The 19,056-nt window shown below is 39.1% G+C and overlaps 1 protein-coding gene across 1 annotated transcript in view; it reads left to right on the top strand.

Annotated features, from left to right (window-relative positions):
• CLIC4 (chloride intracellular channel 4) overlaps positions 1 to 6,731 on the top strand; it is a 134,323-nt gene extending 127,592 nt beyond the window's left edge. The window contains exon 6 of the mRNA XM_053707196.1: positions 413 to 6,731. Within this exon, the coding sequence (XP_053563171.1) occupies positions 413 to 577 (165 nt within the window). The 3' untranslated portion in view covers positions 578 to 6,731. The remainder of the gene's footprint in view (positions 1 to 412) is intronic.
• Positions 6,732 to 19,056: the final 12,325 nt, after the last annotated feature.

Genomic DNA, 19,056 nt, shown 5'->3' with positions numbered 1-19,056 from the left:
TGGCTGCGACCTCTTGTCATATGGAGCTAATAGTATCATTTTACTAGGCCTCGAATGCCGCCACAGGTTAAATATTTGAATGACTTCCGTTGAAGTCAAGTTAATCTTTGTTAATAAATATGACCATTGACATGGTCTTAAAACCCAGCTATAGGTGTTGTGTGTTTATTTCTTAGAATAAGTAGTTATTTAAGTGGTTTTGTAAGGGGTTGGAACTACCAAATACAGCATCAGCCCTTATGGGTCTAATTTTTCTTTGGTCGTTTGATGTGTGAATATGAGGTGTGACAGTTTGTGATCTGGTTTGATATTATTTGTTGTTAAAGGTCCCCATCATCTAAATGAAGGTAATGTTCTTTTAGCACTATAAACATCTGTGTACACTGCCTTTACTTTTCTTCTTGTTCTGTAGGTGGTGACCAAAAAATATCGTGGTTTTGATCTTCCCAAAACCATGACAGGAATCTGGCGATATCTGAGCAATGCTTACAGCAGGGATGAATTTACCAACACGTGTCCAGGAGATCGCGAGATTGAGTTAGCCTACGCGGATGTAGCCAAGAGACTCACCAAGTGAACTGTGTCCTATACCAAGAAAAAGCCTTTATTCCCACTTAGCATCTGAAAAGAAGACACTTGGGAAAAAAAACTCTCAACCTCACAGCCAAACCTCAACTATGTTTTAATATTCTTTTTCACTCTGTCTCATTCAGCGACTGAGCTCATCACAGAAGGAGACTGATATTTAGCCCATAAAGGTTGATGGGTTATTAAACAATACTAAGTGCAGTTTTAAGGCTGTAGTATATTTTGTAAACAAGTTGCTTTATGACATATGTAATGGATTTAATACAGTTACATGCAGCTTTTAATAGACAGTATAAGAACCCTTTAGTACACTACAACACCACTGCATGGATATCCCCTATAAAATATTGAAATCCTTCATTTTTAAAAGGTTAAGTGGCTTATTTATTCTGACAATGTTCAATATTTTATTACTAAACCTCCATTTATGCTGTACCCTGTATTGTTTGTTGAAAAGAAACGTGTTTATGTTTGCGTTAAGGCGGCAGAGTACTGTGTGTGTACTCTTTACTGGCACAGTAATTATAGATGCTAATAATAATGCGTGTTGTACTGGTATGACAGAAACACACATATGCCATTTTTGGCAAAATGCAGTGAGATTAGACGGTTTATAGGCTCATACAGTGTACAGTTATTGGAAGGATTTTTATGTTTTATTTTATTTTTATAAAGGACTGCTCTATTAAATCCCTGGAGGATTGTGTCAGAAGATACATTTCACTTATTAATTTCTTTCATAATTACAATAGAGCATACTATTTTAAACAACTTTCTAATTTGTGTCTAATCAAATTTGCTTAATTTTCTTGGTATCCTTTGTTGAAGGAGCAGTAATGCATTACTGGGAGATGTCTAAAGTAATAAAATTCCCTTGACAGTGCAAACTAGCAATTTTGCATACACACATCCTCAAATTCTTATTTCCACCTCTCTCATAAACAATTAGGTAACTCGGTAACAGGTCATGAGTCCACATACAAGTATAGTACATCCCATGATATCACAGTCGAGGTCACGGGTTCAGCAACGTTTACACCAGCCTTCTTAGTTGCCGGCCGCTAATAGTCCATGAATGAATTCTGTTATTGACGGTTCTTTGCCCAATCTCTAATCACTGGGTACACATGCACCCGATACATTTAGGATTTAGCAGGCAAATATGCAAATAAGCAAAAGCTGGGTAATGGTATTTCATACCTCTTAGGCTTCAGAGCCCTTGCTCCTTATCCATCCAACTCCATATTTGCTTAGGCTGCTTCCTTGTACCGCCGTTTACGTGCCTTTCTATGTGTCTGTTCCACCTGTGTTCACATGCGATCCTCGTGGCCCACGCTGATGATGTCACCACTATTCCCAGGACCTCCTGTCATGTATCCCTGTTACCTGTCCCTATTCGGTGGGGATAATCGGAGGGGTTGTGTCCCTCACTTCAGCTGTGCTCACTCCTTCTATCAATAAGTTATAAGGGGAAGATTCCATGAGAGCACAGTGGGTTAAAAATAAAACATAACTTTGGCATAAAACAAGTTAGTATATGCGACAAATGGGAAATCTCTGGCCATCAGCATAGCCCACTGTGCTCCTTATGGAATCTTCTTTCTTATTACTGGGAGATAGCTGAGCACATCCGGTTAGCCAATGGCAAGTGGCATATATGTGCAGCCAATAATCAACTACCTCTCAGTAGTGCATTGCTGCTTCTGAACCTACCTAGGTATGCTTTTCAACAAAGGATACCAAGTGAACTGAGCAAAATATATCATAGAAATAAATTGGAAAGCTGCATGCTCTATCTGAATAAACTTTTCTATGTATAAAGCATCTCCTCAACCTGTTTCTATAACCTCTTAATTTAGCATTATATAATTCTCTTATTTCTTAAATAAATCATCCCCATAATTGCTTTTATTTGTGCTCATTTCCCAAAAGTAAATAAGTTACTAGGTTATTTTAGGGTTTATTAATGATCCATGTACTGTACATGTCAATTAAATGGACATTGTACACTGAAATGAGTAAAAAAAACAAAATTGAAAACCGCCTTACCATTTGGTTTTGCCAATCAATCTGATGTATTTATTTGTAATGAGACCTCATAAGATTTACACTTTTAATTGAAATTACACTCCTAGTTCATTGTAAACCATCATCATGATTTTTTTGATGTGGCGTAATCAGATCGCTCCATTTACTGGCAACAAGGTAAGATCCACTTTAGCACAGATATGAGTGTGAGCTCCAGGGCAGTATTAGGCAGGCATATTTGATTGGCTATTAGGCATGTAACAGTATTAGGCAGGCATATTTGATTGGCTATTAGGCATGTAACACTTTTATTCAGTGTCTCTTCTGCCAGATGGTCTTATTGCAGGATGTTATTTAATTAGGCTGACCATATTGCCGCTTTAAGAAGGAACACATATGAAAAATACATATGTGAGGGTTCTTATACAAAACCATTTCTTTAAACAGCCTTGACATATGTATTTTTCATATGTGTCCCTTTTTAAAGCGGCAATATGGTCAGCCTATATTTAATATTATTGTTAGTTTACATGCATTCTTATTTTTTGTCATGGGCTATACTGCCAGTTTTTGCTGTCACTTAAAGGGACTGACAACCCAAAATATTTATTTCATAATTTAGACATAACATGTTATTTTAAACAACTTTCTAATTTACTCCTATTTTCTTACTTGCTTCATTCTCTTGGAATCCTTATTAGAAGATGATATCTAGGTAGGCTCAAAAGCAGCAATGCATTACTGTGAGCTAGCTGCTGATTGGCGGCTGCACAAAAATGCCTCTTTTAATTGGTTCATCAGATGTGTACAGTTTGCTCCCAGTAGTGCATATCTGCTCCTTCAACAAAGGATACCAAGCGAATGAAGCTAATTTGATAATAGAAACAAAAAAAAAGTTGTTTAAATTTGCATGCTCTATTTTAATCATGAAATAAAAATGTTGGGTTTTATGTCCCTTTAAGTACAATGGGGCCTATTTATTAATGTGCGAGCGGACATGATACAAAGTAGCGTATCATGTTCGCTGCACATCGATAAATACCGACAGCATTTATCATTGCACCAGCAGTTCTTGTGAACTACTGGTGCAATGCCACCCCCTGCAGATTTGCGGCCAATTGACCGCTAGCTGGGGGTGTCAATTAACCCGATCTTATTCGATCGGGTTGATTTCTGTCCATGGCCTCAGAGCAGGCGGACAAGTTATGGAGCAGTGGTCTTTAGACCGCTGCTTCATAACTTCTGTTTCCGGCGAGCCTGAAGGCTCGCGCGGAAACAGAGGCATCAAGCGCCATTCGGAGCTTGATAATTCAGCCCCAATGTCCCTTTTATGAGGGAAATACTAGGTATTTAATAAAGCATAACTTTCTGAATCTCCCCCCACTGTTTTCCATTATCCTTTACCTGTAACTCATCATTTAGCTCTTCACCCTGTCTACCAGTGAGGCCTAGATCAATAATAGTTCTGTTACATCTTCAGTACAACCCCAAGCACACAGCACATGAGTATCCGTACCACAAAACCATCTCTCATTGGCTGTTTTTTCTTACGTGTAACATACTACAGAAACAAACACGTTTATAAAAATAAGTGGTTTTGCCATTGATGTCTAGAGAGATGCTTTCTGATCGTTGCTATGCTTCCTAAGGCAAAAGACAGTTGTATACATCTAAAATCAAATTCATCAAATATTTTGTCTTTTGTACATTATTTGCTGACTAACACAAAAACATTATATTGTTGTTGTTTTTTACTTAGATTATCAGAACAATAAGGAAACAATCTCACTGCCTTACTGTCTGTCTGCCTTTCTATCTGTCTATCCATAACATTACATTTTTGCTTAAAGGGACAGTAAAGTCAAAATTTGAACTTTCATGTTTCAGAGAGCATGCGATTTTAAACAACTTTCCAATTTACTTCTAGTATCAAATTTGCTTTGTTCTCTTGATATTCTTTGTTGTAGTCTTTAGCAGCAGTGTTAAGCAAAATTGATACTAGAAATAAATTGGAAAGTTTTTTAAAATTGTAAACTCTATCTAATCAATTTTAGTTTAATTTTGACTTTACTGTCCCTTTAAGGTTATAGTCTCTCTGTGTTAAAAAAATGCTGATAAATTATACAGCATATCACACAGCATACACAACACGCAAGAAAAACTAATTTATTAACTAAATAACACCACATAAATGATGCCTTATACATTTTCTATTTGCAGTAAAACACCAAAGAGTTTTTTAACAGTATCAGTCATGGGAAATATTTGCTAGACCTCTCATCTACATTCAGTGTGAAAGTCACTTCCATGCTTTGTATTATGAAACATGCAACAGTATCTTGATTATCTTGTTAAATTGCAATTTTGTTTTCTTGCCTTTTATGTTTGACTGTTTATTAAAAGACTTTAAACTAATTTGTGGAGAAACATAAAAATATAAAGTGTTTTTTTTACAATTAGACTACATCTCTTCAAATAAAGATTTTCCTAAAATCATTTTTTTCTAACACCAAGGTATTTAAAGGGGCACATATTTACCTGTGTTTGAGCAAGGATGAATTCATGACACAAAGACTTAACACTACTTACTGCTTGTTTAGCACAGTGAACAACTCCTTGTGATAATTCTACAGCAAAACATGACTACAGATATCAGGGCTTTCTTTTGAGGCAGAAATAAATATTTAAAGGGACAGGAAATGCAAAATGTATCTTTCAAGAATCAGTCAGAGCATAGAATTTAAAAATAAGAGCTTTACAATTTACTTCTATGATCAAATTTGCATTCACATGGTTTTCTTTGTTGAAGAGAATGCCTAGGTAGGTTGTGTGTGTTTGAAGCATTACAAATCACATTGTTAAAAGTATTCTTGCAAAACTGCTCCCATATATTGTCCAAAATGAGTGCACTCTCCTGAGCCTACTTAACTGCTTCTCATCAAAGGATACCAAGAGAATGAAGTACATTTGGCAATAGAAGTAAATTGTACATTGTATCTCAATAATGAATGAAGACATTTTTTGAATTTAATGTCTCTATAAACTGACTTATAAAATACCAAACTCATGCTAGGCGTTCAACCATTTGATAAATGTTTATGTTTACCTTTTACAGTTTTAAAAAAGTATCGTTTGTTTAACATTTGTTATTGTTATAATGCAAGCTGACGACCATACATTATTTTTTCCAGAAAAGAAAAATCTGCTTTTATCAATAGTACATTTTCCAGCAAAACTGAAACCTTTATAACTGTATATCACTATATTAATTATCTCTAAACTCCATATCAGTTTTAACCACATTAATCTGCTTTACAGTGCTAAATGCTGTACCCATGGTTTACAGTAAAATTAGTTGTTTTATCTTTACCTGAAAAATGATTTTGAACATTAAGCTTTCTTTATTTATTGGAACATTGCCCGCATATTTTAGATTGGCTATTATTTATACAGGAATTTGCTTCTCTTACATCTATGACTGTAATCGCAGCAATTTATATATTTTTTGTACTATAACAATACATTTGTTTCACGATTTTAAAAGTAGGAATAGAATGCAGCAGATTAACCAAATATTGTTTTTCTACAATTGTATTTTATACTGAAGCGAGAATATTATGTATGATTTGACTTTATTGCTATCTTGTAATTCAGTTTAAAACCATTAATCACTATTTATCTGGTGTGTAAAGTATAAAAGACATCCATAGCCCAATAACTTTATATATGTATGTATGCTATGTGCATTACACAAACGTCATTGGCTGCCATTTTGTACTGCCTTAGATATCAAAACTATCCTTAATTATAGATAAAAATAGTCTTTTCATACAATATATTTGTATTGATATCAGGTAAAAAGTGTTAGAATACAAATACAGCTGAACTCCATAGGCTGCTCAAAAACGGGTAAGATAAAAAATAATCAGTTAACAGTAATTTGCATTGCAGTGTGTCCTGATGGATTAATTGCTGCAAATGGGACTTGTGTTTTACAAAATGGCTGTCCAAAAGTAAATACTATAAGTTATTTTGTTGTTGCTTTGTTTTTTTAAACATACCCTGATATTGATGGTCTGCTTTATTAACAAATAAAGTGATTTTATCATAAATAATTCATTTGTTTCTCTTTGCTGAAATTAGAACATGCACAACATAGGTTCAACATCCTTTTCAATACTCCTGATGTCCTTAACACTTTAAAGGACATGAAAGTAAAATGAAACTTTAATGATTCAGATTCAATAAAACAAAAATGTACTTCCATTATTAAACTATACCATCCTATGCACACATTTTCTGATGCACTGGCTCGTACTGAGCAAGTGCAAGACCTCACAGTATATATATATATATATATATATATATATATATATATATATATATATATATATATATACAGTATCCCACATACGTGAGTACACCCCTCACATTTTTGTAAATATTTTATTATATCTTTTCATGTGACAACACTGAAGAAATGACACTTTGCTACAATGTAAAGTAGTGAGTGTACAGCCTGTATAACAGTGTACATTTGCTGTCCTTTCAAAATAACTCAACACACAGCCATTAATGTCTAAACTGTTGGCAACAAAAGTGAGTACACCCCTAAGTGGAAATGTCCAAATTGGGCCCAAAGTGTCAATATTTTGTGTGGCCACCATTATTTTCCAGTACTGCCTTAACCCTCTTGGGCATGGAGTTCATGAGAGCTTCACAGGTTGCCACTGGAGTCCTCTTCCACTCCTCCATGACGACATCAAGGAGCTGGTGGATGTTAGAGACCTTGCGCTCCCCCACATTCTATTGGAGGATGCCCCACAGATGCTAAATAGGGTTTAGGTCTGCTTGGCCGGTCTATCACCTTTACCCTCAGCTTCTTGAGCAAGGCAGTAGTCGTCTTGGAGGTGTGTTTTGGTCGTTATCATGTTGGAATACTGTCCTGTGGCCCAGTCTCCGAAGGGAGGGCATCATGCACTTCTTCAGTATGTCATAGTACATGTTGGCATTCATGGTTTCCTCAATGAATTGTAGCTCCCCAGTGCCGTCAGCACTCATGCAAGCCCAGACCATGACACTCCCACCACCATGCTTGACTGTAGGCAAGACACACTTGTCTTTGTACTCCTCACCTGGTTGCCGCCACACACGCTTGACACCATCTGAACCAAATAAGTTTATCATGGTCTCATTGGACCAAAGGACATGATTCCAGTAATCCATGTCCTTAGTCTGCTTGTCTTCAGCAAACTGTTTGTGGGTATTCTTGTGCATCTTTAGAAGAGGCTTCCTTCTGGGACGACAGCCATGCAGACCAATTTGATGCAGTGTGCGGGGTATGGTCTGAGCACTGACAGGCTGACCCCCCATCCCTTCAACCTCTGCAGCAATGCTGGCAGCACTCATACGTATATTTCCCAAAGACAACCTCTGGATATGACGCTAAGCATGTGCACTCAACTTCTTTGAGTGGAATCTGTCCTGTAAAACCACTGCATGGTCTTGCCCATGGTGCTGCAGCTCAATTTCAAGGTCTTGGCAATCTTATAGCCTAGGCCATCTTTATGTAGAGCAACAATTCTTTTTTTCAGATCCTCAGAGAGTTCTTTGCAATGAGGTGCCATGTTGAACTTCCAGTGACCAGTATGAGAGAGTGTGAGAGCGATAACACCAAATTTAACACACCTGCTCCCCATTCACACCTGAGACCTTGTAACAATAGTGAGTCACATGATACCGGGGAGGGAAAATTGCTAATTGTGCCCAATTTGGACATTTCCACTTAGGGGTGTACTTACTTTTGTTGCCAGTGGTTTAGACATTAATGGCTGTGTGTTGAGTTATTTTGAGGGGACAGCAAATTTACACTGTTATAGGCTGTACACTAACTACTTTACATTGTAGCAAAGTGTAATTTCTTCAGTGTTGTGACATGAAAAGATGTAATAAAATATTTACAAAAATGTGAGGGCTGTACTCATTTTTGTGGGATACTGTATATGATAAATTGATGGTTATCAAAAGATACAGGAGACAGAGTAAACATTGTCACTTGTTAGAATGGAAAACAAGCTACTGCTTGTTTTAAATTCAAATTGGTATTGCATTGTCTTTTTATTATGCTTCTACTTTATTTAAGAGTCTAGTAACCAGGCCCGGACTGATCATAAGCCCTGCTCTGCATCTCACTGCCCTGCTGTGTCTGTAAACCAGGTCAGGGCCAGCCTGGCCCTGTTTCTGTGAGCTAGCTCATGGCTGGGACCCACCTCCAATTATTACATCAAAATGATACTATTGACAATAGCGGGGTCTGTAAGATTCTAAATGACTCCCTGCAATGCTGTCTCCTCTGATGAATTTTTATTCAGTGCATGATTGGTTTGGGTATGAAAGGAGTGTGCATGGATTATTGCTGATCAAAATAGTACTGTTCTTGGGGTTTTCATGTGTCTTCTCACATATTGTCTGCCTGGTGTCTTTCTCAATTAAGTTAGGCCCCTTCTGGCCCTTCAATCAGTAGTGGCATTCCTATAGGGAGCCTGGTGGTGCCTGGGTTCAACATGCATAATTCCTGGCCTCTATGTTTGCCCCCTCCCCTTGCAAAACAGGGCTCACAGTATACAGAGAGTGTATGAATTTGCCTTGATGGTGGAAGAGTTTACAAGATGGACAATACAGTGTTGTTGTACAGAAAAACCTGTCATCAGATTTGTACAGTAAGGCTGTGACAGTTGATGTTCTCCGACATGAACTAACAAAGGGGAAAGGTCGACCATCAAAGAGCAGCAGCTTCTCTTATTTCTCTTGTAAGATGTATCGAGTCCACGGATTCATCCTTACTTGTAGGATATTCTCCTCCCCTACAGGAAGTGGCAAAGAGAGCACCCACAGCAGAGCTGTCTATATAGCTCACCCCTTAGCTCCACCCCCCAGTCATTCTCTTTGCCTACTCTAAGTAACTAGGAAGTGCAGAGCGAGTGTGGTGACAAAAATGTTAGTTTTTTATTTCTCAAGCAAAAGTGTGTTATTTTAAATGGTGCCGGTGTGTACTATTTACTTTCTGGCAGAAAAGAGATGAAGATTTCTGCAAGGAGGATTATGATCTTAGCACTTTGTAACTAAGATCCACTGCTGTTCTCACAAGGGCTGAAGGGTACAGGAAAACTTCAGTTGGGGGAACGGTTTGCATGCTAAGCTGCATATGAGGTATGTTCAGTCTATATTTTTCTAGACAGACTGTGTTTATTCTAGAAAAGGCTGGCAATATCCCCATGAGGGAAGGGTAAGCTGTATTCAGACACTTGGAATTTCAGCTTGCTTGAAGGGCTAATTTGTTACTGGTGACACTGTTAGGAAAAAACGTTTTTGTTTGTTCAGTAAATGATGCAATTATAACGTTTTTTGAAGGGACTAAAGGGGTCATTGTGGCTTGTGTTAAGGTTTTTTAACCCACATGGTTAATTAAGAGACACTCAGGTGTTTTTCTAATAGGCCTCAAAACATCGCGTGAGGTGTGAGGGGCCTAGTTTCGCGCCTCAGTTGCGCAGTTTCTTTTCCTTAGAGACATCCAACTGCTTCTCTAGAGGTTCCTGCTGTGTTTGAAGGCTGTAAAGGAGGCTTTTCCCCCACAAATCGTTCTGAAGGGCAGGTAGGCGCCACCGCAGAACTGTGGCAACGAGCTGGAAGTCTTTTTTTACCGGTTTTGATGTTTTTTTCAATCCGGTTTTGCCATTAAGGGGTTAATTGTTTATTTGCATAGCTGTGCAAAGTTACTAAGGCTATAAGATACTACTGTAAAAATTTTGTTAAATTTACTGCTTTTTTACACTGTTTTGCAGCACTTGTGCAGCTTTTTTTCTCTTAAAGGCACAGTACCATTTTATGTTTGGAAGCCATTGTGGAACCCCCTCTTAGAATGTGTCCCAATTGTACTGATATGTCTATAAATTATAAAGAACATATATTAGCACTTAAAAATAGGGCAATAGATGATTCTCAGTCAGGAGTAAATGAGGGTTCGCCATCTAGCTCTCCCCAAGTGTCACAACCAGTAACGCCCGCACAAGTGACGCCAAGTCCCTCTAGTGCGTCACATTCATTTACTTTACAAGACATGGCCACAGTTATGAATACAAACCTCACTGAGGTTTTATGCAAACTGCCTGGTTTACAAGGAAAGCGGGACAGCTCTGGGTTAAGGAAAAATGCTGAGCTGTCTCACGCTTTAGTAGCCGTATCTGATATGCCCTCACAATGCTCTGAAGGGGTGAGGGATTTGTTATCTGAGGGAGAAATTTCTGATTCAGGAAAGACGCTTCCTCAGACAGATTCTGATATGACGGCGTTTAAATTTAATTTGAACACCTCCGCTTATTGCTTAGGGAGGTATTAGCAACTCTAGATGATTGTGGTCCCAGAGAAATTGTGTAAAATGGATAGCTACTTAGAGGTTCCTGTTTACACTGATGTTTTTCCAGTCCCTAAGAGGATTGTGAATATTATTGCTAAGGAGTGGGATAGACCAGGTATTCCGTTCACTCCCCCTCCTGTTTTTAAGAAAATGTTTCCCATATCTGACACCATAAGGGACTCATGGCAGACAGTTCCTAAGGTGGAGGGAGCTATTTCTACTCTGTCTAAGCGTACAACTATACCTATTGAGGACAGTTGTGCTTTCAAAGATCCTATGGATAAAAAATTAGAGGGTCTCCTGAAGAAAATTTTTGTTCATCAAGGTTTTTCTCTCCAACCTATTGCATGCATTGTTCCTGTAACAACTGCAGCTGCTTTCTGGTTTGAGGCTCTAGAAGAGGCTCTTCAAATGGAGACTCCATTAGAAGAAATTATGGACAGAATTAAGGCCCTTAAGTTGGCTAATTCTTTTATTACAGATGCCGCTTTTCAACTGGCTAAATTAGTGGCGAAGAATTCAGGTTTTGCCATTTTTAGCACGCAGGGCATTATGACTTAAGTCCTGGTCTGCTGATGTGTCATCTAAGTCTAAACTTTTGAACATTCCTTTCAAGGGTAAGACCCTATTCGGACCTGAACTGAAAGAGATTATTTCAGACATCACTGGAGGGAAAGGTCATGCCCTCCCTCAGGATAGATCAAATAAGATGAGGACCAAACAAAATAATTTTCGTTCCTTTCGGAACTTTGAGTGGTCCAGCTTCAGCTTCCTCTGCTACAAAGCAAGAGGGGAATTTTGCCCAATCCATGTCAGTCTGGAGACCTAACCAGGCTTGGAACAAGGGTAAACAGGCCAAGAAGCCTGCAGCTGCCTCTAAGACAGCATGAAGGGGTAGCCCCCGATCCGGGACCGGATCTAGTAGCGGGCAGACTCTCTCTCTTTGCTCAGGCTTGGGCGAGAAATGTTCAGGATCCCTGGGCTTTAGAAATTGTGTCCCAGGGATATCTTCTGGAATTCAAGGGCTCCCTTCCAAGGGGGAGATTTCACATTTCTCGATTGTTTGTAAACCAGACAAAGAGAGAGGCCTTCTTACGCTGTGTAGAAGACCTACATACCATGGGAGTGATCCACCCAGTCCCAAAAGAGGAACAGGGGCTAGGGTTTTATTCAAACCTAGAAAGAAAGAATAAGGAATTCCGGTTTCTTGCAAATCACGATCCAAAGTTTATTGGGTTAAAAAGTGCAACAACAACAACAATTGTTACAGCCTTCTGTGGTACAGCACTGGGTGGTGGTCACTACTGCTGACGCGTTTCGGCTTTCCCCGCCGTAGTCATAGCATCATCATGCTATGACTACGGCGGGGAAAGCCGAAACGCGTCAGCAGTAGTGACCACCACCCAGTGCTGTAACACAGAAGGCTGTAACAATTGTTGTTGTTGTTGCACTTTTTAACCCAATAAACTTTGGATCGTGATTTGCAAGAAACCGGAATTCCTTATTCTTTCTTTCTACATTGTATCTGAACCAGCAAGGAAAGACCGGTACCTCTGTTTCACCCATTGCACCTGTCACTTTTGGATCCACTGCAGCCGGACGAACAGGAGCTGTGACGGGGACGTGACGTCACACGCTCAGCGAAACGGCGCACAGACAGGCTTGCACGGACGGAACCACAGGCGGCGGCGGCTTGAGGAGGGGAGCGGACGGAAGAGCCGGAATCCTGCAAGAGGCAGTTTGGATGTATCTCCCCGGGGACCGAGCACTGGACGCCTGTGAAACGTGAGTCCTAAAGTGTATATTGTGAATATCACGACACACAAAAACTTGCAAGTTTGGCAGAACTGTATTAACATTAAGGACTTATTGGTTCTAAGAAGTTAAGGACTTATGACATAAGGGCTGCAGTGTGTAATTACGACAAGGAGCGGGAGGTTGCTAATTTACGGAAGGGAGAATTATCTTGTGCATTACTTTTATTCAAACCTGTTTGTGGTTCCCAAGAAAGAGGGAACTTTCAGACCAATCTTGGATCTCAAAATTCTAAACAAGTTCCTCAAAGTTCCATCATTCAAGATGGAGACTATTTGGACTATTCTACCTCTGATCCAGGAGGGTCAATATATGACTACTGTGGACTTAAAGGATGCGTATCTACACATCCCTATTCACAGAGATCATCATCAATTCCTCAGATTCACCTTTCTAAACAGGCATTACCGTTTTGTGGCCCTTCCTTTTGGGTTGGCCACGGCTCCCAGAATTTTCACAAAAGTGCTAGGGTCCCTTCTGGCGGTTCTATGACCACGGGGCATAGCAGTGGCGCCTTATCTAGACGACATCTTTATTCACCCGTCGACTTTCCAGCTAGCCAAGTCTCACACGGACATCGTGTTGGCTTTTCTGAGATCTCACGGGTGGAAGGTGAACATAAAAAAGAGTTCTCTCTTCCCTCTTACAAGAGTTTCCTTCCTAGGGACTCTGATAGACTCGGTAGAAATGAAAATATTTCTGACCGAGGTCAGAAAGTTAAAACTCTTAACCACTTGCCAAGCTCTTCATTCCATTCCTCGGCCATCAGTGGCTCAGTGTATGGAGGTAATCGGACTCATGGTAGCGGCAATGGACATAGTTTCTTTTGCCCGCCTACACCTCAGACCACTGCAGCTATGTATGCTCAAACAGTGGAATGGGGATTATGCAGATTTATCTCCTCAACTGCATCTGGACCAGGAGACCAGAGATTCTCTTCTCTGGTGGTTGTCTCAGGACCACCTGTCTCAGGGAATGTGTTTCCGCAGGCCAGAGTGGCTCATTGTAACGACAGATGCCAGCCTGCTAGGCTAGGGTGCAGTCTGGAATTCCCTGAAAGCACAGGCCTTATGGTCTCGGGAGGGAGCTCTCCTTCCGATAAACATTCTAGAACTGAGAGCGATATTCAATGCACTTCAGGCGTGGCCTCAGCTTGCTGCGGCCAAATTCATCAGGTTTCAGTTGGACAACAGCATGACTGTAGCATATATCAATCATCAAGGAGGAACAAGGAGTTCTCTAGCGATGATGGAGGTAACCAAAATAATCCGATGGGCAAGGATCACTCTTGCCATCTCTCAGCGATCCACATCCCAGGAGTAAAGAACTGGGAGGCGGATTTTCTAAGTCGTCAGACTTTTCATCCGGGGGAGTGGGAACTCCATCCGGAGGTATTTGCCCAGCTGATTCAGCTATGGGGCACACCAGAATTGGATCTGATGGCGTCTCGTCAGAATGCCAAACTTCCTCGCTACAGGTCCAGGTCCCGGGATCCTAAGGTGGTACTGATAGATGCTCTAGCAGTGCCTTGGTCCTTCAATCTGGCCTATGTATTTCCACCTTTTCCTCTCCTTCCATGTCTGGTTGCCAGAATCAAGCAGGAGAGAGCTTAGGTAATTCTGATAGCACCTGCGTGGCCACGCAGGACTTGGTATGCAGACCTAGTGGACATGTCCTTAGTTCCACCGTGGACTCTGCCAGAGAGGCGGGACCTTCTATTCCAAGGTCCGTTCACGCATCCAAATATATTTTCTCTGCGTCTGACTGCTTGGAGATTGAACGCCTGATTCTATCAAAGCATGGTTTATCTGAGTCACCTGTCATCAGGAAGATAGAAAGCCTGTCACCAGGAAGATCTATCATAAGATTTGGCGCAAATATCTTTATTGGTGTGAATCCAAAGGTTACTAGTGGAGTAAGATTAGGATTCCTAGAATATTGTCTTTTCTCCAAGAAGGTTTGGAGAAGGGATTATCTGCTAGTTCCCTAAAAGGACAAATATCTGCTTTGTCTATTCTACTTCACAAACGTCTGGCAGATGTTCCAGACGTTCAAGCATTTAGTCAGGCTTTGGTCAGAATCAAGCCTGTATTTAAACCTTTTGCTCCACCATGGAGCCTAAACTTAGTTCTTAAAGTTCTTCAAGGGGTTCCGTTTGAACCTATGCATTCCATAGATATTAAGCTTCTATCTTGGAAAGTTTTGTTTTTAGTAGCTATCTCTTCGGCTCGAAGAGTTTCTGAGCTATCTGCTTTACAATGTGATTCACCTTACCTTGTTTTCCATGCAGATAAGGTGGTTTTACATACCAAACCTGGGTTTCTTCCTAAGTTTGTTTCTAATAAGAATATCAATCATGAGATTGTGGTTCCTTCTTTGTGTCCTAATCCTTCATCTAAGAAGGAACGTCTGTTACACAATCTTGATGTGGTTCGTGCTTTAAAGTTCTACTTACAATCAACTAAAGATTTCCATCAAACATCTTCTTTGTTTGTTGTTTATTCTGGTAAACGGAGAGGTCAAAGGGCTACCGCTACCTCTCTTTCCTTTTGGCTGAAAAGCATCATCCGTTTGGCTTATGAGACTGCTGGACAGCAGCCTCCTGAAATAATTACTGCTCATTCTACTAGAGCTGCGGCTTCCACATGGGCTTTTAAAAATGAGGCTTCTGTTGAACAGATTTGTAAGGCGGCGACTTGGTCTTGGCTTCATACTTTTTCAAAATTTTACAAATTCAATACTTTTGCTTCTTCGGAGGCTATTTTTGGGAGAAAGGTTCTACAAGCAGTGGTGTCTTCCGTTTAAGGTCCCTGTCTTGTCCCTCCCTTTATCCGTGTCCTAAAGCTTTGGTATTGGTATCCCACAAGTAAGGATGAATCCGTGGACTCGATACATCTTACAAGAGAAAACATAATTTATGCTTACCTGATAAATGTATTTCTCTTGTGATGTATCGAGTCCACGGCCCGCCCTGTTTTTTAAGACAGGCATATATATTTTTATTTCAAAACTTTCAGTCACCACTGCACCCTATAGTTTCTCCTTTTTCTTCCTAGCCTTCGGTCGAATGACTGGGGGGTGGAGCTAAGGGGGAGCTATATAGACAGCTCTGCTGTGGGTGCTCTCTTTGCCACTTCCTGTAGGGGAGAAGAATATCCCACAAGTAAGGATGAATCCAAGGACTCGATACATCACAAGAGAAATACATTTATCAGGTAAGCATAAATTATGTTTTTTGCCTGGAAACGGATAATAATAGGTTTCTATAGAACCTAAAATTGTGCGATCCTGTTTTAAAACCTAGTTACGTAGACACCAGTACTGTTACTTACAAACACAAGAGTGCAAGTGTGAATTACAATCAAACATTCATTTTAAGAGATTACTACACGCGATTTGGGTTATGATGTGTACATTTTATTCTAATTGAAGAACATACAAATTTGAAGTATTCCTAACACACCTTCAACTTCAGATCAGTTAATCTAGCACAGAGTCAGGTTATCGCACAAGATTTCTTCTGCACACCTGACCCCATAGAAGTCTATGGGGAGACTCCGTTAATGGGGTTGCAATATCCAAAGTCCTGAAGTTAATGCGCCTGAATCTATGGCTTCTGTGCTAACTTTTTACTTTTAACTTGTGATAACAGCATTAATCTGGACTAGCTACATTTTTAACTTGAGCGCAGTTAGCACACAAGCGCAAAAAAAAAGTGTGCCACTTGTAATTTGGACCTTTGTAAGTCAGCAAAATGACTACCCACAAAAAAGTTTTATAAAAGTTATTAAAACAACTCTTCTCAAATGTGTAGGGGCAAATTTGAGTATCAATATTTTAAAGACGGGATCATAATCAGCATTTTTTTTTAATTTGAACAGCAATGAGCTGCTACATGGGGCATGCGAAACACTGCAGTTCTGATCTAACCTTAGGAAGTGGATTGTTTGACAGCTTCATAAATGGGAGCATTTGACCACAGTCACAAAAGAATAACAGAGAAGTGTGCTTTTTATATATATATTTGCTATTTGCAGTATGAATATAGCACCACTAGGTGGTGCAAAGTCTTCAAAAACAGCTTCAGAGGAAATAGTTGTAAAGTTAAAAGATCCTCTTTGTGTTATTTTAAGGGACACAGTCACTTCAATTTCTGTACAATACATGACAGACAACCAACTAAAGACATTCTTTTTTACTTTAAAGGGACATGAAACCCAATTTTTTTCTTTCATTATTCAGACACATCATGCCATTTTAAATAATGTTCCAATTTATTTGTTGTAAAGAATACCAAGGTAGGCTCAGAAACTGCTGATTGGTGGCTACACATATATGCTTCTTTTCATTGACTTTCAGCTAGCTCCCAGTAATGCATTGCTGCTGCTTCAACAAAGGACACCAAGATAATGTAGCAAATTAGATAAAAGAAGTAAATTGGAAAGATGTTAACAATTTTATGATCTATCTGAATTATGAAATAAACATTTTGGGTTTCATGTCCCTTTAATGAAGCACATTTAGATTTGTATAATCTTATTAATGCAGAATGCAATGATAACTGGTTATTTAAAGGGATGCAGTTGTCACAATTTATGTATTGACATTGGTGTAAATGAATTACCGACTAATGATAATTTTATTATTATTTTTTTAATATGATTTGCAGTTTCCTAGTTCAATTCGTTCTTAGGATGGACTTATGTCTGTCTCATACAGTCTTGAAATATCCTACTGTCTTTGGCCATAGCACTTCAATTTGAAGTCTATTCCATTAATCAACTACTTTTTCTGTAAACAAGGACTTTCTCAATATATTCTCATAGTCTGTGCTATTTATATTGGAATACATTAAAAATCTGTGACACCCCTCTATATATGTCACCGGTTAGGGTTAGTGTTGACCGCAGAGAAGAGATATATACAGAAATGTATTTCATGTTGTTTTCAAGGGAGAGTAAACACCTTTAGATTGTATATAAATGTTTAGTGATGTGCAATAAAACAAATTTACAATATTTATTTTGTGCCTTTTTTATGTAAATAAGCTCTGAAAATTGTGCATTTTCTAAATTCCTAGAGTTGGAAATGAACACTGTAGAAGACTAGCAAATCATAATACAAATCATTCCCTAAGTGACTTTAACAGATAACAACTGCAAAACAATGCACTTTATACTAACATAATTACAGTGGCTAGCCTTGTTGTCTACAGACTCAAACTCTGCTTGGCTTTTCCAAATGAGGCAAGTGCTAGGTAAAGTTTGTCTATCTACAGCAACTGCAACAAACAAGATAATTTATTTAAATACTATTTGGATATATCAAACAAAAGCAAGACAACAGAAATAATTTGCACTTACATGGTGCTAGATTACGAGTGAATCCCTATTTATCACTCCTGCTCGCATGCTATTTCCACTTGACTTCAGCTCTTTGTGTATCAGGTAGTGCGCGTACTAAGTTGAAAGTAAACCGCAACAACCCCTAAGCAAAATACCCCACTACACAAATTGGAACAGCCAATAGAAAGCGAGCTCAATCCTACTAAACTTAAATCCTATTGGCTGATTGCATCAGCCAATAGGATTTTTTCTACCTTAATTCCGATTGGCTGATAGAATTCTATCAGCCAATCGGAATTGAAGGGACGCCATCTTGGATGACGCCACTTAGGTACCTTCATTCAACAAGAAGACGTCGTCAGAAGAGGATGCTCCGCGTTGGATGTCTTAAAGATGGAGCCGCTCCGCGCCGGATGGATGAAGATAGAAGATGCCGTCTGGATGAAGACTTCTGCCCATCTGAAGGACCACTTCTGCCCGTCTGGAGGACCACTTCCGCCGGATTCGTTGAGGACTTCGGCCCGGTTGGGTGAAGACTTCTCACGGTAAGGTGATCTTCAAGGGGTTAGTGTTTTTGTAATTAGTTTAAAAATCTTGTAATTTGTTTATTATTTTCTGTAATTTAGTTTTTTTTTTCTACTTTAGATAATTTTATTTAATTGTATTTAATTGTATTTAGTTTAGGGAATTTATTTAATTATAGTGTAGTGTTAGGTGTAATTGTAACTTAGGTTAGGTTTTATTTTACAGGTACATTTGTATTTATTTTAACTAGAAAGTTATTGAATAGTTGATAACTATTTAATAACTATTGTACCTAGTTAAAATAAATACAAATGTAGAGAGAAAGAGAGAGAGAAACAGACA

The sequence above is a fragment of the Bombina bombina genome, chromosome 3 (assembly GCF_027579735.1).
Source record: "Bombina bombina isolate aBomBom1 chromosome 3, aBomBom1.pri, whole genome shotgun sequence".
Lineage (NCBI taxonomy): Eukaryota > Metazoa > Chordata > Amphibia > Anura > Bombinatoridae > Bombina > Bombina bombina.
Note: the sequence above shows the minus strand (reverse complement) of the source record. Positions and strands in the feature narration are given on the sequence as shown.